General features: G+C 40.8%; 1 protein-coding gene across 2 annotated transcripts in view; it reads right to left on the bottom strand.

Annotated features, from left to right (window-relative positions):
- Positions 1 to 10,392: 10,392 nt before the first annotated feature.
- Positions 10,393 to 24,584, bottom strand: part of LOC121004459 (zinc finger protein 260-like) — a 68,723-nt gene continuing 54,531 nt past the window's right edge. Inside the window, exons 1-4 of one of the 2 annotated variants that reach the window (XM_040436688.1) lie at positions 21,732 to 22,031; positions 21,554 to 21,648; positions 18,439 to 18,541; positions 10,393 to 12,723 (exon numbers count right to left, since the gene is read on the bottom strand). In XM_040436688.1, coding sequence (XP_040292622.1) covers positions 10,682 to 12,723; positions 18,439 to 18,541; positions 21,554 to 21,648; positions 21,732 to 21,765 — 2,274 coding nt within the window. In that variant the 5' untranslated portion in view covers positions 21,766 to 22,031 and the 3' untranslated portion in view covers positions 10,393 to 10,681. Of the gene's footprint in view, positions 12,724 to 18,438; positions 18,542 to 21,553; positions 21,649 to 21,731; positions 22,032 to 24,584 lie in introns of those variants that run through there. The other variant, XM_040436687.1, reaches the window with a different exon arrangement.

Here is a 24,584-nt window from a genome sequence, read left to right as displayed (position 1 = left end):
GCACTTGACAGCAAGCTGCCCAGCAACAGCTCAGGCTGCTATACTGCCAAGTACAAACATGTTGCCAACGGCAACCACATGTGAGGCAACATACCAGCAGCCCTCACCATGTGGTTGACAACAGACCAAACCGCAGGCAACTGCATGCGGGTCCAGGAGTCGCGACTATGACCATCGCCATGACAGGGGTACTGTCACCGCCAGTTCTGTGAGAAGGCCTGGCAGACGTGCTTCTCTACCTCTTGTATGATGTTCTTTGTTTTGGTTTAACTTTCTCATCTCCTTTCCTTCTGCCAGGTGTCAGTTATTTAGACTAATCGTCTTCCTTTATATTCCCTCCCATACTGCCTCAATTTGCAGTTTATATTACTTCCTGGATGAAGTGTTCACTGCTGGAGGCTGCTTCTGCGGTTTGCTCAGATAAGTCCTTTACTTTATTGTGTTTCCTTGCTGGCTTGATTCTAGGTGACCCTGACTCTGTCCGTATTAAGTGCAGGGAGCCGGTGGTCGTGTCCCCTCACTATTATAGGGTTTTCAGGTGTCACACAGACTTAGGTACGTGGGCATGCAATCGTCTACCATCGAGACCCTTGCATGTGCATAGCAGTCAGGGGGAGCTCTTAGGGTTTTATAGGGCTCACCTATAAGCTCCTTATTTTGGGATCAAGCCAGTCGCTCGTTTATTCATAAGTTCCAGCTATTTGCAAACTTCACCCGTGACAGGCATGGCCTGAAGGGATTTACAATTCTCCAACTTTATAAAGCAAATTTGGCAAGAGAAGCGGGAAACAAGGCGCTCATAGGGTAGTAAGTTATGGGTACCAGATCTAGAGAGTACGCTGTGTCAATTGTTATGCTCACCTTCTGGTGTTGTGCATGCGTCGGTTGGTGCTGCCGGTATCTTCTCAGTCCTTGGAGTTGCAAGTTCTCCAAAGGAGTGATATGGAATGATATAAGAAGCTGTGTACTGAGGTCGTACACAATGTGATACCTCTTGGTGCAAAACCACAACCACGAATGACATCTTATAAAAAGGTTTTTATTTTTGATCAGGTGACAACGCATTTGAGAGGACTCCTTTTTCAAGTCTAAAAAAAGACATATAGTATAACGTATAGCAGTGCAAAGGTACAAAAATGAATAAATAAATAAATAGACTTGTATAATTCATAAAAAAGGTGCGAGGGCGATAGACAATATAATGAATGTAGAGAACATTGTCGAAATGCACAAGTTGATCTGATGTAACCTAATCGGGTATCCATATAGTAATTAGAATTCACTTCGCAATTAGGGAAATAATAATAATAATGATAATGATGGTAATTATAATGTTAAAATAATGTTAAAAGTGGTGGGCGTGATTCAAGATTAGACCCAAAACTCAAGGGGGATGACATAATTTGAGTAGCAGAGGAATCATGATGAGACTGATAGTATCACTGATTAAACAAGTTTAGGATCCAATATCAAACAGGAGCATAACAATAATAGTAGTAATAATCACAATAACACAATATCGTCGACTAAATCTATTATAAAACATGATTAAGATGATGTGAAAATATATATAGACATCATTCATTGGGTGTGCAGATTGTTGAATAATGAGAGTGGCTAATATTGAGTAGGAATAATATGGGTCATGCTAAAAAAGAAGAAGCATGGGTAAGGAGTCTGATGAGGGATGATAAGAATAAGTTTACTTGTTCACATGATTGGAGAAAGGACAAAGGATTTTGTTAAAGTGAAATTAAGATGTAATTATGAAATACAAGATTTTGTGGAATGAAGACAACTGAGAGGAAGTAGATGTTATGATGGATCTATGTAAAGGACAGGAATAAAGGGGGGGGGGGAATGAGATAATGAAATTGAAATAAAAACAAAATTTGTCTTCATTCCACAAAATCTTGTATTTCATAATGACATCTTAATTTCACTTTAACAAAATCCTTTATGTCCTTTCTCCGATCATGTGAACAAGTAAACTTATTCTTATCATCCCTCATCAGACTCCGGTCCAGATACCTAATTGAGCGCTACCCTGTCCTCAGCTTACCGATCTAATTATGCCAGCGCTCCGATACTGAGTGCGCTGAAACTGCGCGCACACATGCTGCAAGTCAGGACAGTCTTGCTCCAGCTGCCTACAATTAGCCCCGCCCCCTGCATCCTCCAGTTGACAGCCCGTGATTAGCCACGCCCCCAGTCGCCCAACTTAAGAAAGCACGCGCTCTCACACACGTGGGAAGCCGTGCCACACATAGCATCCGAACTAAAGGTAATGCAATATGTTCCTCCTTAGTTCTCCTTACCTTGTGATCTCAAGACCTACAGTCGTGTGCCCAATTATTCTTAATCCTGTTTCTCACTTCAAAATACCTTACTTTTTGAGTTCCTCATTCCTAACCATCCATTCTCTATTTGACCTATAGCATCTTGACTGGTCGTGCTAACTGCATGTGCCCAGTTCCAAAGGTAACTACCCCCACCCTCCTTACCCATGCTTCTTCTTTTTCAGCATGACCCATATTATTCCTACTCAATATTAGCCACTCTCATTATTCAACAATCTGCACACCCAATTAATGATGTCTATATATATTTTCACATCATCTTAATCATGTTTTATAATTGATTTAGTCGACGTTATTGTGATTTACTACTATTATTATTGTTATGATCCTGTTTGATATTGGATCCTAACCTTGTTTAATCAGTAATACTATCAGTCTCATTATGATTTCCCTGCTACTCAAATTATGTCATCCCCCTTGAGTTTTGGGTCTAATCTTGTATCATGGCCACCACTTTTAACATTATTTTAACATTATTATTACCATCATTATTATTATTTCCCTAATTGCGAAGTGAATTCTAATTACTATATGGATATCCCATTAGGTTACATCAGATCAACTTGTGCATTTCGACAATGTTCTCTACATTCATTATATTGTCTATAGTCCTCGCACCTTTTTTTGAATTATACAAATCTATTTAATTATTTATTCATTTTTGTTCCTTTGCACTGCTATATGTTATACTATATGTCTTTTTTTAGACTTGAAAAAGGAGTACTCTCACTCCAAAACGCATTGTCACCTGATCAAAAATAAAAACCTTTTTATAAGACTTCATTCATGGTTGTGTTTTTGCGCCAAGAAGTATCACATTGTGTACGACCTCAGTACACAGCTTCTTATACCAACTTTATAAAAGGTCCTTGTGCCTGAAAAATACATTTCTCAAATATTAAGACTGCATATGCGGCAAAGAAGAGGGAGAGGCCCTCATGGGATAGTAGTTTTTTTTTTTAAATAGGATAAAAACAATAAATTATTAGGCTAACCTTTATATGTTGTGCATACACAGGCACAACACTCGTGAAGGCAAATGGTCGGTGCTGCCAGGATCGTTCACTCCTCGCTTATGAGGTTGCCAGTCCTCCAGAGGAATGATAATGTGAACAATAGAGGGATATGGACTGGAAAAGTCCATAAGATTCGATACTTCTTTGCGCAAAAACTCAACCTCAATGTATTGAATATAATTCCTTTTTATTGAGATGTAGATGACAACGCGTTTCGGAGTAAATACACTCCTTTTTCAAGTCTGAGCTCTGCCTGGCTGGTGAGATCCCTGCACTGGTAACGAGAATGGAGATCATTCTCTTTACCAGTGCAGGGATTTCATCAGCCATCTTAGACTTAAAAAAGGAGTGTATTTACTCCGAATTTTTTTTTTTTTTTTTATCTTCAATACATTGAGGTCCAGTTTTTGCACTAAGAAGTATCGAATCTTATGGACTTTTCAGTCCATATCCCTCTACTGTTCAAATATTAAGACTGTGATTCCTATTCTTAGACAGTGTAAAATGTACCACTATTCGTAAATCTGCCCCAGCATCTGAAACAGACGTCAAAAAATAGTAAATGAGACGGGCCTACCAGCCTGTCCCCTTCCCCGCGACGCCCACAATTTTAGACCTAGCGTGAGTGAGGGGAAGTCGCAGATTGTGGCGTAACTAATCGTTGCGCCACAATCTGCACCTGAAATACACCTAATATAGGCATATTTCAGCTAAATAAATGACCCCCTAAACTCTTGTCCCTTAAACGATGTGCTTCAGGTGTTCCTGACACTGGAGCATTCAGTTTTTGCAATCCTTTATCCAGGGATTGTTCAATGTGATAGCATAGCTCCATACACACAGACTCAGCCTCATGCATATCATGGTGGGTTTAAAATACTTTTCCTTTGCCCAATCATATGGATATCCAGATGATATATTCTTTTCACACTACCCTTTCACAATTAAAGCTTTGTGGTATGGAAACATCAATCTAATGTAAAAAACATGAGTGATCAGGTTTGTTGGGGATAAACTTATATGTGAATCTACATTAAAATGTGAAAATGAAGTGATCTGAATGACTTCCAATGGGGCATGGTCATGAGTGCTTGGCTAGCCAGAGCCAGGATATAAAAAACTGCCTGGTAGTGTTTTCTTCTATTATTGTTACTAGCAGAAGGACCCGGCTTCGCACAGGTATATTTCATCTATTTCATTTAAGGTTTGTGTGTGTCGTTAAAAGATATGGACAGTATCCACTGTAACAGTGACATCTACAGTACCCCACCCCTTTTAACAGTGACCTCCACAAAGGCCTGCCCCCTTAACAGTAATATCAACAACGCCCTCCCCTGTAACAGCGACCTCCACAGCGGCCACCCCTTTATTAGTGACCTCCACAGTACCCAGTCTCGTTAACAGTGATTTTCACAATAACCCGCCCCCTTAACAGTGATCTCTACAGAGCTCTGTTCCCTTAAAATGTGACCTCCACAACACCCCGCCCCCTTAACATTGACCTCTATAGCAATCTGACCCTTAACACTGACCTCAATAGCAGATTGTCCCCTTAACTGTGACCTCCACAGTTCCTTGTCCCCTTAACAGAGACCTCCACAGTGCCCGTCGCTTTAACAGTGACCTCCACAGCAGCCCGCCCCTTTATTAGTGACCTCCACAGTACCCCATCTCCTTCACAGTGATTTCCACAACACCCCGTCCAGCCCAGATTTCAGAATCCCTGTCCTCCGTCCGGTGCAGGGGCTGGACGGACACAGGGATGTCCTTTTGAATAGCTCACTCTCAAAAAGCAGCACTGTGCTGTGTGAGCGTGAGCTGGAGGGAGAAAATCACTCTCCCTCCCACCCCTGCAGCTGGCAGAAGTTGATTTTTACCTTGATTTTTTTCAATTCCCGCCGGCTGCGGAGAGAGGGCGTGGCTTAGTGGGACCTGGGGGCAGGGTTTTTAAGTTCATCTTTTGAGGGTGGCCAGAATGGCCACCCAATCTGCCCCTCCACAGCACTCCGCTCCCTTAACAGTGTCATCCACAGTGCCCTGCCCCTTAAAAGCTGACCTGCAGCAGTGAAGAAAAATGGATGGGTTGTTATGGAAACCTGGTGTAAAACTGTGTATGTGCAGACTAAGGATCTGCAAGCTTCTATTGCCTGATAAGGTACTTGCGACGGTGTGTATGGCAGTTGGGATGTGAAGAGAAAGACCTGCAGGCTTCTATTGGCTAATGTAGGTCATGTGATGTGCCATATTTGCATGTTTTGGGAATATCTCAGTAAAGGTACGTGCTAGAGAGCTGAGACCCGGTCTAAAACCTTCCCGGACCACCTGATGTACCTGTGTGCCAAATTTCGTGATTTTAAAAGCGACGGTGCGGATTCCTTTAGCGGACAAACATACATACAGCTATATATATTAGATTATTATTATGATTAATTTTAAAGCTCCAGTAATTCCATAGCACTGTATAACCAGCCGGGGTTACACAAATATAAAAATAAAATAAACAAGAAACTCTTAACAGACTGGTACAGAGGGGTAGAGGACCCTGCCCCCAAGAGCTTACAATCTATAAGGAAAGGGGAGAACATAGTAGGTGAGGGTAAATGCTGCTCATGTGGCTATGCGGTGGCAGCATGCTCATTGCAGATGGTAGGCTATCCTGAAAAGGTGGATTTTTAGGTTACTCTTGAAGGTTTGGATGTTGAGGGAGAGCCTGATGTGTTGGAGTAGTGTGTTCCAGAGTAGAGGAGAGGCACATGAGAAATCTTGTAGTAGATTGTGTGAAGAACAGATGAGAGGAGAAAAGAGGAGGTCTTGTGAGGATCTGAGATGACGTGTGGGGATGTATAGAGAAAGCAGGTCAAAGATATAAGGAGGAAACAGATTGTGGAAAGCCTTATATGTAGTTGTAAGTATTTTAAACTGAATTTGCTGGGCAATGGGGAGCCAGTGAAGGGATTGGCAGAGGAGAAATGAGGTGAGAGGTGGATTAACTAGGCAGCAGAGTTGAGAATAAATTGGAGGAGAGCGAGAGTGCTGGGTGGGAGGCCACAAAAGGAGGATGTTGCAGTAGTCCAGGCGGGAGATGACGAGAGCATGCACTAGCATTTTAGTTGACTCAGGGGTGAGGAAGGTGTGAATACGAGAGATGTTCTTAAGTTGAAAACTGTAGGTGGAGGTGAGGGTTTGGATGTGTGGCTTAAAGGACAGCGAGAGTGTACCAAAAATTGTAGGATCAAGGAACACATCCAGAAAAAATGGGATCTTGTGTGAAAGTAAACAGTCATGGATTGGTTCCAGAAATATGATAGCGTGTTTTACTTGCTTCCCTGGCCTTCATAGAAACATAGAATGTGTCGGCAGATAAGAACCATTTGGCCCATCTAGTCTGCCCAATATACTGAATACTATGGATAGCCCCCGGCCCTATCTTATATGAAGGATGGCCTTATGCCTATCCCATGCATGCTTAAACCCCTTCACTGTATTTGCAGCTACCACTTCTGCAGGAAGGCTATTCCATGCATCCACTACTCTCTCAGTAAAGTAATACTTCCTTATATTACTTTTAAACCTTTGCCCCTCTAATTTAAAACTGTGTCCTCTTGTGGTAGTTTTTCTTCTTTTAAATATGCTCTCTTCCTTTACCGAGTTGATTCCCTTTATGTATTTAAAAGTTTCTATCATATCCCCTCTGTCTCTTCTTTCTTCCAAGCTATACATATTAAGGTCCTTTAACCTTTCCTGGTAAGTTTTATCCTGCAATCCTTGTACTAGTTTAGTAGCTCTTCTCTGAACTCTCTCTAGAGTATCTATATCCTTCTGGAGATATGGCCTCCAGTACTGCGCACAATACTCCAAGTGAGGTCTCACCAGTGTTCTGTACAGCGGCATAAGCACTTCACTCTTTCTACTGCTTATACCTCTCCCTATACATCCAAGCATTCTGCTGGCATTTCGTGCTGCTCTATTACATTGTCTTCCCACCTTTAAGTCTTCTGAAATAATTACTCCTAAATCCCTTTCCTCAGATTCTGAGGTCAGGACTGTGTCAAATATTCTATATTCTGCCCTTGGGTTTTTACGCCCCAGGTGCATTATCTTGCACTTATCCACATTAAATTTCAGTTGCCAGAGTTCTGACCATTCTTCTAGTTTTCCTAAATCCTTTTCCATTTGGCGTTTCCCTCCAGGAACATCAACCCTGTTACCTATCTTTGTGTCATCAGCAAAAAGACAAACCTTACCAGCGAGGCCTTTTGCAATATCACTTATGAAGATATTAAACAAAATCGGTCCCAGTACAGATCCCTGTGGAACCCCACTGGTAACATGACCTTGTTTTGAATGTTCTCCATTGACTACCACCCTCTGTTGTCTGTCACTCAGCCACTGCCTAATCCACTCAACAATATGGGAGTCCATGCTCAATGACTGCAGTTTATTGATAAGTCTTCTATGTGGGACAGTGTCAAAAGCCTTACTAAAATCTAGATATGCGATGTCTACTGCACCTCCACCGTCTATTATTTTATTCACCCAGTCAAAAAAATCTATAAGATTTGTTTGACATGATCTCCCTGAAGTAAACCCATGTTGTTTTTCATCTTGCAATCCATGGGATTTTAGATGTTCCACAATCCTATCCTTTAATAGGGTTTCCATTAATTTGCCTACTATTGATGTCAGACTCACTGGTCTATAGTTGCTCGATTCCTCCCTACTACCTTTCTTGTGAATGGGCACGACATTAGCCAATTTCCAATCTTCCGGGACGACTCCTGTTACTAATGATTGGTTAAATAAATCTGTTAACGGTTTTGCCAGCTCACCACTAAGCTCTTTTAATAATTTTGGGTGTATCTCATCAGGCCCCTGTGACTTATTTGTCTTCACCTTAGACAGCAAACTTAGAACATCTTCCTCTGTAAAGATACATGCATCAAACGATTTATTAGTCATTCTTTCTAGTGGAGGTCCTTCTCCTTTTTCTTTTGTAAAAACTGAACAGAAGTATTCATTAAGGCAGTCGGCTAGCCCTTTATTCTCTTCTACATACCTTCCGTCCTTTGTTTTTAATTTAGTTATTCCTTGTTTTAATTTCCTTTTTTCATTTATATATCTGAAGAATGTCTTATCCCCTTTTTTCATAGACTGAGCTAGTTTTTCTTCTGCCTGCGCTTTAGAAGTTCTTATAACTTGCTTGGCCTCTCTCTGCCTAATCTTGTAGATTTCCTTATCTTCATTGCTCTGGTTTTTTTTATAATTACAAAATGCTAGCTTTTTATTTTTAATGATTTGGGCCACTTCTGCTGAGTACCACAGTGGTCTCCTCCTTTTTTTGCTTTTACTGACAAGTCTAATGCAATTTTCTGTTGCCTTCAATAATGCACCTTTTAAGTAGTCCCATTTCTCCTGGACTCCATGTAATCCGTTCCAGTCTGATAAGGACTCATTTATGACTAATTTCATTTTTGAAAAGTCTGTTTTTCTAAAATCTAAAACTTTTGTTTTTGTGTGGTGGGACTCTTTCACAGTTCTTATATTAAACCACACTGACTGGTGATCACTAGATCCCAAGGTTTCGCCTACAATGACATCATATACTGAATCCCCGTTTGTGAATACCAAATCCAAAATGGCCTCCCTCCGGGTTGGCTCCTCAACCACTTGTTGTAGAGATAACCCCAGTAGGGAATTTAGAATATCTGTACTCCTGGTAGAACTTGCTATTTTGGTTTTCCAGTTTATATCTGGAAGATTGAAATCTCCCATAATGAAAACTTCTCCTTTCATTGTCATTTTAGCTATTTCTTCAACTAGTAGATCATCTAGTTCTTTAACTTGACCAGGTGGTCTATATATCACACCTACACGAGTTACTGCATGGTTAGCAAACTGCAACGTAACCCAAACTGACTCTATGTTGGCCTCACCAACTTGTATTAGGTTAGATTTAATGCCATCTTTCACATACAGGGCCACTCCTCCTCCTTTCTTGCCTTCTCTGTCTCTTCTGTATAAAGAGTACCCTGGTATGGTTATGTCCCAGTCATTTCTTTCATTAAACCATGTCTCCGTAACAGCCACTAAATCTACATTCTCAGATGCCATTATTGACCCAAGTTCATTGATTTTTTTACCTAAACTGCGAGCATTTGTAGACAGGACTCTGAGCTTATCATTTCTTAACCTCTGTGCTTCTGACCTGTTCTGGCATTGTTTCGGGGGGCAATTGGACTCTTTTATTTTCACTCTTTTGCCCCCCCTTCCTAGTTTAAATACTCTTCCGCAAATTCTTGGAGTTGTTCACTAAGTACATTTGTTCCTTTGAGAGAAAGATGCAAACCATCTTTTTTGTACAGTTCCTTTCTATTCCAAGTAGAGCTATCATGAGAAACAAAGCCAAATCCTTGCTCTTGACACCATTTACCAAGCCATATGTTGAACTCCTTTATGCGCCTCTGCCTATCATTCTGAACATTATGCACAGGCAGAACTTCAGAAAATGAAATGCTGGATGCAAAATCCTGTACGTCATTACCAAGTGTGATAAAAGTTTTTTTCACCTCTGACACTTCATTGCAAGCCAGGTCATTTGTCCCTAGATGGACAAGAACATCCACGTCCCCTTCCTGCTTTGCTTGCTTAACAATATTAATAATACGTCTTCTAGCAGTAGCCCCAGGGAGACATCTCACAAAACCATTTTCTTCATAGTCTACAAGATCTTAAACCTATAGAGCATCTCTGGGATGGGATACAATGAGCTGTTCGGATGAGGTCAGTGCTTCCCTTTTATTCTGTCCACATGGGCCAATATTCCTGAAGAATGATTTCAACACCTAGTGGAATATATGCCACGATAAATTATTTTGGTTCTAAAGGTGAAGGAGATCCAATGCTTTACTAGATAAGCGTCTATATAACAAAGTGGCCATTCATTATCTAGCCATGAGAAATATGTTTTCCACATGATTAGTCAACAATTGTGTTTTTCTGGATTCTATTAGTATTTTTAGATAACAGATGTTTATTGGTAATTACAGACATTTCTAAATCATCATTTAATGTTCCAAACTGCTTTACTTTGGCTTTAATAGAAATACTTCCAAATGTAAATTCATAGATGTTTAAGACAATGATATCTGTGGCTAAAACATATCCTACATTATTATGGCTTCTCCCCAGTGTGAATTCTCTGATGTTAAGATCTGATTTCTGATTAAAACATTTCCCACATTCTGAACATAAATATGGCTTTTCCGCTGTTTGAGTTCTCTGATGTATAATAAGTTCTGGTTAAAGCTACAACTTTTCCAAGTCTGAACATGAAAATGGCTTCTTCCCTGTATGGATTCGCTGATGTTTAACAAGATCTGATTTCTGAATAAAACATTTTCCACATTCTGAACATGAAAATGGTTTCTCCCCTGTGTGAATTCGCTGATGTTTTATAAGATTTGATTTCTGGATAAAACATTTTCCACATTCTGAACATAAAAATGGTTTCTCCCCTGTGTGAATTCGCTGATGTTTAACAAGATCTGATTTCTGGATAAAACATTTTCCACATTCTGAACATGAAAATGGTTTCTCCCCTGTGTGAATTTTCTCATGCATAATAAGCCTTGATTTATTGCTAAACCATTTCCCACATTCTGAACATGAAAAGGACATCTCCCTTGTATGAATTTTCTCATGTGAAATAAAACTTGATTTATTGCTAAAATATTTTCCACATTCTGCACATGAAAATGGTTTTTCCCCCGTGTGACCTCTCTGATGTTTAACAAGATCTGATTTCTGAATATAACATTTTCCACATTCTGAACATGAATATGGTTTCTCCCCTGTGTGAATTCTATCATGTATAATAAGACTTGATTTTCTCCTAAACCATTTCCCGCATTCAGAACATGAAAATGACTTCTCCCCTGTGTGAATTTTCTTATGTGAAATAAAACTTGATTTATCGCTAAAACATTTCCCACATTCTGCACATGAAAATGGTTTCTCCCCCGTGTGACTTCTCTGATGTTTAACAAGATCTGATTTCTGACTAAAACATTTTCCACATTCTGAACACGAATATGGTTTCTCCCCTGTGTGAATTCTATCATGTATAATAAGACTTGATTTTTTCCTAAACCATTTCCCGCATTCAGAACATGAAAATGACTTCTCCCCTGTGTGAATTTTCTTATGTGAAATAAAACTTGATTTATCGCTAAAACATTTTCCACATTCTGCACATGAAAATGGCTTCTCTCCTGTGTGACCTCTCTGATGCTTAACAAGATCTGATTTCTGGATAAAACATTTTCCACATTCTGAACATGAAAATGGCTTCTCCCCTGTGTGAATTCTATAATGTGTAATAAGACTTGATTTGTTGCTAAAACATTTCCCACATTCTGAACATGAATATGGTTTCTCTCCTGTGTGACCTCTCTGATGTTTAACAAGATCGGATTTCTGGATAAAACATTTCCCGCATTCTGAACATGAAAACGGCTTCTCCCCTGTGTGGATTCTCTCATGTTCAATGAGGCTTGTTTTTTTGCTAAACCATTTCCCACATTCTGAACATGACAATGACTTCATCCCTGTGTGAGTTTTCTCATGTGAAATAAAACTTGATTTATCGCTAAAACATTTCCCACATTCGGAACATGAAAATGGCTTCTCCCCTGTGTGAATTCTCTCATGTTTAACAAGATCTGATTTCTGGATAAAACATTTTTCACATTCAAAACATGAAAATGGTTTTTCCCCTGTGTGAATTCTCTTATGTGTAATAAGACTTGATTTGTTGGTAAACCGTTTCCCACATTCTAAACACGAAAATGGCTTATCTCCTGTGTGAGCTCTTTGGTGTATAGTAAGACTTGATTTCATCCTATAGCATTTCCCACATTCTGAGCATGAAAATGGTTTCTCCCCTGTGTGAATTCTCTTATGTGTAGTAAGAATTGATTTTTTCGTAAACCGTTTCCCGCATTCTAAACATGAAAATGGCTTCTCTCCTGTGTGAGCTCTTTGGTGTATCATAAGACTTGATTTCATCCTATAACATTTCCCACATTCTGAGCATGAAAATGGCTTCACCCCCGTGGGAGTTGTTGGATGTTCACCTCTTCTGTGTCCTTTGTTTTGCTTAACAGTCTGTGATGAATCAAAAGGCAAGACTCGTTGAAAAAGATCAGATGATTGACTGTTGCTTTGCAAGGCTGAGGGTGTATCTGGGATAATGACATATACTTCATAAGCACCTTGTACCAGAGCATGATCATTTGCTTTTAAATCTTTAGGTGTCGGAAGTCCCTTTGAGCTCCTGATATAGTCATCTGCCAAGAAAAAAAAAATTATTATCATCATTTATTAAATTCTTAAAACAATGGTTTGCATAAGAGATCACAATCTAAGGGTAGACTTCGGGGCAAGGACCAGTAGATCATTATGTTAAGCAACCAAGCTATTCTCTTTAGTTTTCCACTCCTTGATGCTAGCATCTTCATAAGTTCACATTTCAGTGTGTATCACCAATCCTTTTTAGTGAAATGGACAGTGGTGTCTGTCTCGCACACTCCCTACAACTACATGCACTTTAGCACAGAGGGAAGAAGTAGTATGGTCACGTCATGTATAATGAAGTCATGGCTATGAGCTGACATAGATTTACATTATAATTCTGCCAGGTTCTGATGTGATTTATAAAAAATCAGTTGGGTCAGGCTATCTTGAAATAGTTGTTGACAGACAGCAAGGATCTGGCAATGCCGAATTACCCACTCAACATAAGGGTAACTTCATTGACACCTTTTATAATCTAGTTCTGGAAGATTTCCGGACTGTCCACCAAAAACCAATATTTAACAGCAATCTAAACCTTAGTGAGAAATTGGCAGTGAAACACCTTCAAGATAATACTGAGATTGTAATCCGAGGAGCAGACAAGGGTGGGGGCATTGTGATTCAAAATAAAGAGGATTGTGTGAAAGAGGCACTCCACATCCTATCCAATAGAGATTACTACTTCCCTCTTAATGAGACCCTTCCACAGAGCATAAGGTGGCATTCAAAACACTCATTGTATCCGCAAAACATATATTAGACAAGAAGGAACAAGATTACATTCTAGGCCAAGACTCAGCAATTGCTACCTTCTATCATTTACCAAAAGTCCATAAGGACCTGAAAACACCCCCCGGGCCGCCCGATCATCTCAGATATTTCATGCCTTACTTGTAATCTCTCACATTACGTTGACGTTCTCCTACAGAAGTATGTCGCCAATTTACCATCATACCTCAGAGACTCTTCCTCCTTGATACAATCACTTCAGGTGGGAAGGCACCTACAGATTGATGACATTAGATGTCACGGCACTATATTCAAACATTGAACATGAATTGGGTATCAGCTGCACCAAACAATAACTGGATAACGACCACCTCTTGCCCACCGACCAGAAATCCTTCATTCTTGAATCCATCAGGTTCATCCTCACGCACAACGTGTTTCGCTTCCAGGATCAACTTTACCTGCAAACCAGAGGGACCGCTATGGGCACACGTTTTGCGCCGAGTTTTGCAAACCTCTTTATGGGGGCCTTCGAAACTAGATTCATATACAGCTCCAGCTTTTGGGCTCAAAACATAATATTTTATCAACAGTACATTGATGACCTTTTATTTGTTTGGAACGGCGACATTTGTTCTATTAATAATTTTATTTCACACCTCAATTCCACCGATTGGGGCATCACCTTATCTGGAACCGACAACCAGACAAAAATCGAGTACTTGGACCTGGAACTGAACGTCATCAATAATAAATTAGAAATACGCACTTTTTAAAAAAAAGGTGGATTGCAACAGCTACCTGGACTTCACCAGTTCACACCATAAAAAATGGAAAACCAATATTCCCTTCGGCCAGTTCAAGCAAATAAGAAGGAATTGCTCCCTAGACAAAGACTTCATTACCCAGAGTAAAATCATCCACAAGAGGTTTATACAAAAAGGTTATCCACTCCCAATCATAGAAGCGGCCTTCAACAAAGCAAAAAACCTTACACAAGAAAACGGCCTACCTGTTAACAAAAATGAAAATACAGATGACACTACTAAAAATATTTTAAAAAAACAAGAAATCCGAGAATAAGTGGAGCACTGACTTTATTACTACATACAGCAACAATCATAAGGACATTAGGAGCATCCTATCTAAACACTGGCATATCCTTAGAAGTGACCCATTTTTATCAAAATCACTACCCATTCATCCTCCCCTGACGTTCAGGAGAGCCAAAACTTTAAAAAATTTACTAGCTCCAAGTAAACTCCGTGCCCACGGACTTGATTACAAACCTCCCCCCACTAGAACACACCACTCTGAACCACCTGGTAGTTTTAGATGCAACCAGCCCAAATGTCTCTGCTGTACCGCTATACGGGTCTCCACTTCTTTTCGACGTAGATCCAATGGAGGAAACTTCTCCATTAGACAACATTTGGACTGTGGATCAAAGAATGTTATCTATCTGCTAGAATGCCCCTGTGGACTGCAGTATGTGGGGCGGACAATCCAAACCTTGTGCAACAGGCTCAACAAACATCGGTCAAATATCAAAAAGGGTTTCCTACAACACAGCGTGTCTAGACATGCAACCATCCGCCATGAGGGCTTTGCCACTGGTTTTTCAGTTATGCCCATTGAACAAATCGGTTCTGATTGGCATAATGTTATGCAGACGATAAAAAGGCGCAAGATGTTTTGGATATTTAAACTCAACTGTCTTAAAACATTTGGTCTTAACGAGGCCTTTGAGATAAACCTCTGAAATACCCCGAGCTTAGTTATATTTCAGCCGTTACGTTCCCTATCCTAGTTCAAACAGCCAGGGTCGCTCCAAGATTTTGAGCTTTATTTTTAACATGTTTATACCACCGCCATTTCGGTTTTGTACACATATCTGTGCATGGTGTTCCATAATTTGGAGTGCCTGGCCTTTCGGACTCCCCCCCCCCCCCCCCTTTTTAATATATATATATATATATATATATATATATATATATATATATACTATTTTTAATATTAATTTTGAATATTAATGTTTCATTACTTATTACTAATGATTAATCAACTATTCTACATATTATTATAATTTTTTCCCCTAATATTTACCATCATTCTATCTATTTTACAATATATACACTTATTTATTCCCAATGAATTATTACTATTTGTGATTTGAATTTATTTGTATTCCAGTACAGTTTTCTATCTATTTATTGACTATTGGTTCTTGATTGATTTATAATCAGTCCTTTTTTATATATTTATTCCCCACTATCTTCCAATGTATGTATATGTATCATTATTTCATCTATTATCATTATTGTTTATTATTGTTATTGTGCCTGTAAATCCGTTTCTCTAATTTGCTTATGTTTTGCATCCCCTCTCAGTCTCCCACCTGGCCACACCAATAGGGTCCCCCCCCCCCCTCTACAATACATATCATATCACATACATCTTCCACCCCACCTCCCTTCCCTGAAGCCACCCTACTCCGGACTCTGCTGCGCTTGTCTCCGCAGCACAACCGTGCGGCCACAAGTGTCCTGGTTGCTCAGCAACCAGGCTGCCATCTGGTGTCGGCGAGCCGTGATCATGTGATCGGGACCCGATCACGTGACCCTTCATTCAGTGTGAGCGCTCCGTGCTCAGGAGCACGGTTTTCGACTGAATCACAGTATTTAAATTACCCTGGCTTCACCACGCCACCAATGACACTACCTCTGCAATTATTATCAAAATTAAATATAATCCCGATTATTAGATCAGCACACATCTTCTGGGGACCCATCCCCCATGAACCACTCCCGCTCTATCCCCGCCCACTTTGCATTTTGGTGTTTTTTTGTGTGTATTTAAATGCTGTGTGTTTGTGTAATTCATATGCAGTGTTCTGTACCTGATAAAGGGGAACTATTCCCCGAAACGCGTTGCACTTCTGCAATAAAAGTAGCATATTTACTATTACCTTCTGGACTGGATTCTTGCGCGCAGGGATATTTTATCTACTTACCTCTGTGAATTAGAAGACAAACCCAGCATTCTGAACAACACTGAGGGATGTCATATACTATACTAATTGTGGTCAGAAGTTATATTAGAAAATAACTATTCCCAATGTTTTCTATTTGTGCAATTTTTTGAACTTGTAGATTCTCTATGAAGTCAAAGGTCATCATAAGGAGAATGGCTGGGATGTAACCAAACAGTGGATAAGATAGGAGCATAGTTAGAAATGTAGCCAGGTATCAGAGCCAAGCGAAGTATAATGGGTAGCAGGCAGACAATTTGAAGAACGGGACAGGAGCGCTTTCGTGAAACAGCACATAACGGACATTTCTCTACACTCTTTTTGATGAATACTGTGACACAAATATGAACATGCCCTTAGTATCCTGTTTTTTTATTCAGTTTTTCAGGTGATTGGATTTATTGTGTCACCTTTCATCACTGTTTTCTTTCATATGGATCATTTTAATGCTTTACAGATTGAAAGTGATGTTTTATATGGATTTAGCTTTGCCTCTATAGTTGAATTCAAATAGAAACTGCACATGCCTGTCCAACAGGTAAATCTGCAGTTGCCCGGGATAGGGTGGACCCAAAGCTACTCTGGGTCCTCCGGACACTGTTGAAGTGCTACCACATGTTGGGGCTCTTCAGAAGGAATTCAATGCAAGTATATAGGAATGACTAAGCAGCTTATCCAGACAAAAACAAGTCTTCAGACATAAACAACAGAGTTGAACCAGACAGTCAGAAGGTCGGTGTGTCTGCTTTTTACCCTCCAGGGTAGGTAGGTAGAAAGTCATAAATTCTCTCAGTATTAGGCCGAATGCACACAGCCGTGGAACGCGGCTGTGAGCGGTCCGTGGTATCCCGGCCAAGCATCCTGCTAAGAGCAGGAGCGTACGGCGTCATTGGATGCTATGACGCCATGCGCTTTATGCCGCCGCTGCACTACAGTAATACACTCGTATAGATCATACGAGTGTATTACTGTAGTGCAGCGGCGGCATGAAGCGCTCTCAGCAGGATGCCAGGCCGGGATACCATGGACCGCTCACAGCCGTGTGCATTCCGCCTTTGTATTGGATATGCATTAACCCTTTCCACAGTGCTGTGCAGCTATAGCGTATATTGCAATAAACATATAAATGTAGTTCAAGAATATGAAACCATATAAGTGCACACAACAGTATAAATCACAGTACAAGTTAACCCTTCAAAGTGCAGTAAAGTAGCAATTTGATGGCTTTGCATAGTAGCCAAAGAGGCAAATGTCTACAAATAACTATAGTCCAAAGTCTGCACACACTCTTAGGCCTCCTGCACACGACCGTTGTGTGCATCCGCGTCCGTGGTTCCGTTTTCCATTTTTTTTCGCGGACCCATTGACTTTCAATGGGTCCGTGGAAAAATCGGAAAATGCACCGTTTGGCAGCCGCATCCGTGATCAGTGTTTCCTGGCCGTGAAAAAAATAGGACCTGTCCTATTTTTTTCACGGTCAACGGTTTGCGGACCCATTCAAGTCAATGGGTCAGTGAAAAATCACGGATGCACACAAGATTGTCATCCGCGTCCGTGATCCGTGTCCGTGATCCGTGTCCGTTTTTTCCTATCATTTCAATGGCAAACTTGACTTAGATTTTTTTTTTCATTTTTCATGTCCGTGGATCCTCCAAAAATCAAGGAGGACCCACGGACGAAAAAACGGTCACGGATCACGGACCAACGGAACCCCGTTTTGCGGACTGTGAAAAAATACTGTCGTGTGCAGGAGGCCTTAAGGGAGTTTTACATTGGCCAATAAGTGGGAACGAATGTTTTATTGCTGATAGATGCTTGTTATGACATTGAATGCTGCGATGTAAAAAAGATCCTTACACAAGTGGGTGCAATTGGTTTATCGCAGTACATTTTTTAAACATACATCAAATGTAAGGTTTTATTGCTTTATTTAGTGCTTACTACTCACCTGGGCAGTTGTCTGTAGGAATGTCCTCTGTACTCTGCTCATCACCCCTCACATATGCCTCTGTAACATATATAGTGTTCAGATCTTCACCTGGATTCTGAACCTGTAAAACAAATATTGTAGAAGTCATCAGACGGTTGTAGAAGTCGTGTGGAATGTATTGTGTGATCAGAAAAGATCATTAATTATCATGACGGACAAAGACGACCGGACAGTAGAAGTTATGTGACACCAATATCTGCAGGTCTCCTGTATAAATATTCCAACCAGAAGACTCCATAACCAGAAAATAGTGAGAAGATCCAGACAAATGGTAATTTCTATGGTCAGCTGTAATCCTGCCATCTCCACCTTTCTCATTATACAAGGATAATACATATAATACTGGTGGATAAAACAAGACTGAACACAATATCTTCACATCCTTCTACAGATCACATGTGACATTTTGTGAGACCTTATCTCCATCTAGTCCAGCAAGTAGAGATGCAATCTAAATCAGGGTTAGTAGACAAAAAACCTAGTTCCAGCAATTATTATAACCCTTAAAATTAATAAGCTTTAATTAGATATCCTTAAAATAAGACACACGGAATAAAAATCACTGAGATTAACTCAAATAGTTCTACAGCAGGCAGCTATACACATATATCCTGAAGGGTGGGGAGAACTGTCCCTATAGTCTCACCTTAATCTACAGGGTGGGCCATTTATATGGATACACCTTAATAAAATGGGAATGGTTGGTGATATTAACTTCCTGTTTGTGGAACATTAGTATATGTGAGGGGGGAAACTTTTCAAGATGGGTGGGGACCATGGCGGCCATTTTGAAGTCAGCCATTTTGAATCCAACTTTTGTTTTTTTAATAGGAAGAGGGTCATGTGACACATCAAACTTATTGGGAATTTCACAAGAAAAACAATGGTGTGCTTGGTTTTAATGTAACTTTATTCTTTCATTAGTTATTTACAAGTTTCTGACCACTTATAAAATGTGTTCAATGTGCTGCCCATTGTGTTGGATTGTCAATGCAACCCTCTTCTCCCACTCTTCACACACTGATGATGTGTTTCCCTCTTTATGCACTGAAGCTGGCATGTTCCCTGAGTTTTTCCAGCAAGATGGTGCACCACCACATTATGGGTGTCAGGTCCGAGCATTCCTAGATGAACAGTTTCCTGGAAAGTGGACTGGTTGTCGTGGGCCAGTTGAATGGCCCCCAAGGTCTCCCGATCTGACCCCCTTAGACTTTTATCTTTGGGGTCATCTGAAGGCAATTGTCTATGCTGTGAAGATACAAGATGTGCAGCACCTGAAACTACGGATACTGGAAGCCTGTGCTAGCATTTCTCCTGCGGTGTTGCTATCAGTGTGTGAAGAGTGGGAGAAGAGGGTTGCATTGACAATCCAACACAATGGGCAGCACATTGAACACATTTTATAAGTGGTCAGAAACTTGTAAATAACTCATGAAAGAATAAAGTTACGTTAAAACCAAGCACACCATTGTTTTTCTTGTGAAATTCCCAATAAGTTTGATGTGTCACATGACCCTCTTCCTATTGAAAAAACAAAAGTTGGATTCAAAATGGCCGACTTCAAAATGGCCACCATGGTCACCACCCATCTTGAAAAGTTTCCCCCCTCACATATACTAATGTGCCACAAACAGGAAGTTAATATCACCAACCATTCCCATTTTATTAAGGTGTATCCATATAAATGGCCCACCCTGTAGTGCTCAGCCCAGGGACGGCCACTGATGGGGGTAGGTAAGTTTAATAATTGATATCATAGATAACGGATACCCATATTGATAGAGTGATATCCGTAAGATAAAGGCAGTCTGGGTATTACTTAGTGTCTGGCTATGTTTGACAGCGCTTCTACTATATTCTACCTGCGATGTAGGTCCGGAATCACTTGACCGGAAGTGCATCTGCGGTCCTCTGCGTTCCACGTACCGGAAACAGGTGACCGGAGATGCGCTCCATCGGAAACACGTGACGAATGTGCGTTCCACCGACCGGAAATGACTAAACATCATAGATCGGAAGTGATGTCAACTGCTAAGCGACGCGGACACAGCATCTGTGGGCGGGAAATGACCGGCAGGAGTATATTTAAAAGGGGACTTGGGGCACATGTGGTAGCGGGCCTCTGGAGGAGCCGGTATGCTTTATCCCATAGATGGATGACTAACTGTAAGTAGGGACATACTCTCCCCAGGAAGTTTTTATCATTCTGATACTGAGCATGTATTTTCTATGACTTAGGATATCTATATGTGCTGATGCCATCTTGCTACTCATTGGACATTTCTTATCTCAGTGGAAACTGTGAGTTTCGGTTTCTGATAGTGGTGGCCACTGGTGGAGGTGAAACTTTGGAACCTGGTGTGTTCGATACCATTATATTTTTTTCTCCTCCACAGATTCTTCTATGGAAATGTGACCGTATGGAACAACAACTTCCTTATGTTATGGTCGGCGTACAGTCCAATTGAGATTGATCTCCTCCCGCTATTATCTTATGGCCCCCTCACAATCGATATGAATACATAACGGACACTGAGTTATCAATATTGGTGGTCCTCACCCAAATTACGGATATCACTATATCATATATATGATATCAATTATTGAACTTACCAACCCCCTGATGATCCCACATAGTGGGGGAAACGCGTTGGGGTTTTCTTTATGTCTTTCTATGTTTAGGGTGAATTCATTACATATACCTTGATGCACTGTGTACCTTGTTGACTGTTATAACACAGCATTAGGGTTGTATACAGAGTCCATCAATTTACCCTATGTCTATAGGGGAGTGTATATGTACAGTGTCTCTTTTTCTTATTTTTTACTGATAGGCACCTATTCTACCCTCTACCCTCCACCACATTGTTAGGGTTGATTTAGGACTTTGCGAGTCAAGGTTCGAGGACAGGGAGTCCCCACCATCAGGGGCCGTCCCTGGGCTGAGCACTAGATTAGGGTGAGACTATAGGGACAGTTCTCCCCACCCTTCAGGATATATGTGTATAGCTGCCTGCTGTAGAACTGAGTTAATCTCAGTGATTTTTGTTCCGTGTGTCTTATCTCCATCTACCTGATCATCCTGTGGGACATTGCGATGTTCTCCTGAACCATCCTGAGGAAGAAGTGGACTGGGACATCTCTCCGGTGTTCTTCTCTCTTCCTTAACTGTAGGAAACACATCCAGTCACTGAATTTATTCCTTACATACAGATAATGAGAGGACATGTGTATTTAGTCAGGTCTATTACCTGGTGATGTGAGAGGCCGGTGATCCTCCATCATGATGTCCTTGTACAGATCTTTGTGTCCTTCTAAATACTCCCACTCCTCCACGGAGAAATAGATGGTGACATCCTGACACCTTATAGGAACCTGACAACACAATGATACAGAGAAGACACAGTCGGCACTCCATATGTCAGAGATGCGGTGCGCGCGTCCAGGGCAAGACCTGACGTACTTGCACAAAGAGGACCAGCACTCGCTCAAGTCTACTTAAACGAGTGCCGGTCCTCTTTGTACAAACACAATGATACGGTCATCACCCAGATCCCTTCATAGCATTCCTGTGTAATGTCCCAGCAGGGTCACCTCTCCAGTCAGCAGCTCAATCATCTTTTTGGCGAGTTCTAGGATCTTCTCTCTATTGATTTCCTCATGTATCAGGGGTTGAGGTGGAGGCCCCGTGATTGGGCTCAGGGTTCTTCCCCATCCTTCAGACAGAGGGGCCTGACAGAGCTCACCAGATGTCTTCTTCACTACTGTGTAGTCCTGGTTATGGAGAGACACAGTAATAAATATTAGTGTTGAACGCGAATATTCGAATTACGAGTATTTATCGCAAATTTCGCAACTTCGAGAATATTTCGAATATAGTGCTATATATTAGTTTTTTAGAATATTAGTCATTTTTTTCCATCTGATGCTTGACAAGCAACTTAAGCAGGGGGGAATCATAACTTCAGATGGAAAAAAAAAAATGACGAATATTCTAAAAAACTAATATAAAGCACTATATTCTATAGTAGCTATATATTCGTTTTTGACCCACGCCTGTATTGATCGTGTAATATTCGCATATTACGAGATCATTACCCTGCCGATTTTCAAGTAAAATAAAAGAATATAACGAATATTCAAATTTGCGAATATTCGACGAATATTCTACAAAATATTTGCGAAATATTGCAAATTCGAACATGACCCCTGTCCCTCATCACTAATAAATATCACTCCATACATACAGAGTCCCTCACCTCTCCAGTCATGGCCATCTAACATAGATAAGATGATGTCATCAGAATCTCTCACCTCTCCAGTAAGCCGGAAGAGGATCTCTAGGGTGAGATTTATTATACTCTCCGCCATCTTGTCCCTGTCATATAGAAGATATCCACTGAGAGGATCCTATATTGTAGGAACCTGAATGGAAAGAAGATTAGACAATGGAAAATCCTACAAAATCCCATGTAAATACAGTTACTGGAGATAAAATGGGAAAACATTAACCCTTTCATGATATAGTCAGGTTTATTTGTAATGATTATTGGTGTTGCTTTTACTTATCATGATTATGAGAGTCTTACATTGTTACACATTTTATTCTATCGGTTGTACATTTTATTTAATACATTAACCATATACATCGTCAGTGTTCAAAACTGGTGCGGAACTGCGCCACAATTACCACAACTAAATTGTACAGCAGCAACTGCACTGTTAGCCACTTGGCCAGGTGAGAGTTCAGCTTCCGCACAACTGGATTGCTGAGGATGTAGAGTTGTTTTCTGGCCACACATTTTATTATTGATCACCGACGAAAGAGCGTAGAAGGAGGAGTCTGAGCGACAGATGAAGTATCTGATGAGGACGATGACTAGAACACTCTCATAGATGAGGACAGACTTGTTGAGATTGCTGGCCAGTTCTATTTTCCCACTTGATCTGGTGATGTGCCTCATGTACATAGAGCAACATGGCATTTTAAAAAGACAATTTTTCCCAACAGCTGGGCAGAAATAGTACTACTAAGCACGGAACTACACCACATTTACCACAACTAAGTGGTACGGCAGCAACTGCACTGCCAGGCACTTGGCCAGATGGTGGTTCAGCTTGTAGACAAGCTAATTGCTAATTGAGGAGGAGTCGGAGTAAGAGAACACTGATGATGATGACAAGGACACCATACCGCTTGGGGATGCTGGCTGGCTTCCACAAAAAAGACCAGGAGGAGGAAGACTGTAAGAATGTAAAGCTGTTAACTACTTTAATACAAGTCTGGACTCCATTTCTTCTACCAAATCCCTCAACTGTTAACCCTTTTATCACTGCTTCGGGCGATGCCTGGGGTTCCGGAAATCCAGGTAGGAGCACTGCGACAAGTGCAAAAGCCGCACCTAAAGGGACACTATAGGCAACTCTTACACCACTCTGGCAATCCTACACCTGGGTCCCACAATCACCTTCTACATAGGGGGATCTAATCCCTCGTTGCTGAAATGCAACTGGCGTCACGACAGAAACTCTAAAAACTCAAATAACACCTGTAGAAGAGACCCCTGGCTCCGGACCGGCCCGTTGCAGAAACCACCAATAAATGACCCCATTTTAGAAACTACACCCCTTAAATTATTCAAAACTGATGGTATAAACTTTGTTAACCCTTTAGGTGTTCCACGAGAATTATAGGAAAATGGAGGCGAAATTTCAACATTTCATTTTTTTTATGCATATTTTTCATGTTAATACATTTTTTCTTGCAACACAGCAAGGGTCAACAGCAAACTAAACCTCAATATGCATTACTCCGATTCTGTAGTTTACAGAAATACCCCATATGTGGTGGTCAACTGCTCTATGGGCACGTGGCAGTGGTCAGAAGGAAAGGAGCGCCATATGGATTTTGGAGGCAGATTTTGCTAGAATGGTTTTTGGGCACCATTTTGTATTTGAAGAGACCCTGACGTACCCCTACAGTGGAAACCCTTAAGAAGTGACCCCATTTTGGAAACCACACTTATCAAAGAATATATTAAGGGGGGTACTGAGCATATTGACCCCCTAAGCGTTTTAAGGAATTTGAAAACACTTGGCTGTGA

Source organism: Bufo bufo, chromosome 6 (assembly GCF_905171765.1).
Source record: "Bufo bufo chromosome 6, aBufBuf1.1, whole genome shotgun sequence".
Taxonomy (NCBI): Eukaryota; Metazoa; Chordata; class Amphibia; order Anura; family Bufonidae; genus Bufo; species Bufo bufo.
Note: the sequence above shows the minus strand (reverse complement) of the source record. Positions and strands in the feature narration are given on the sequence as shown.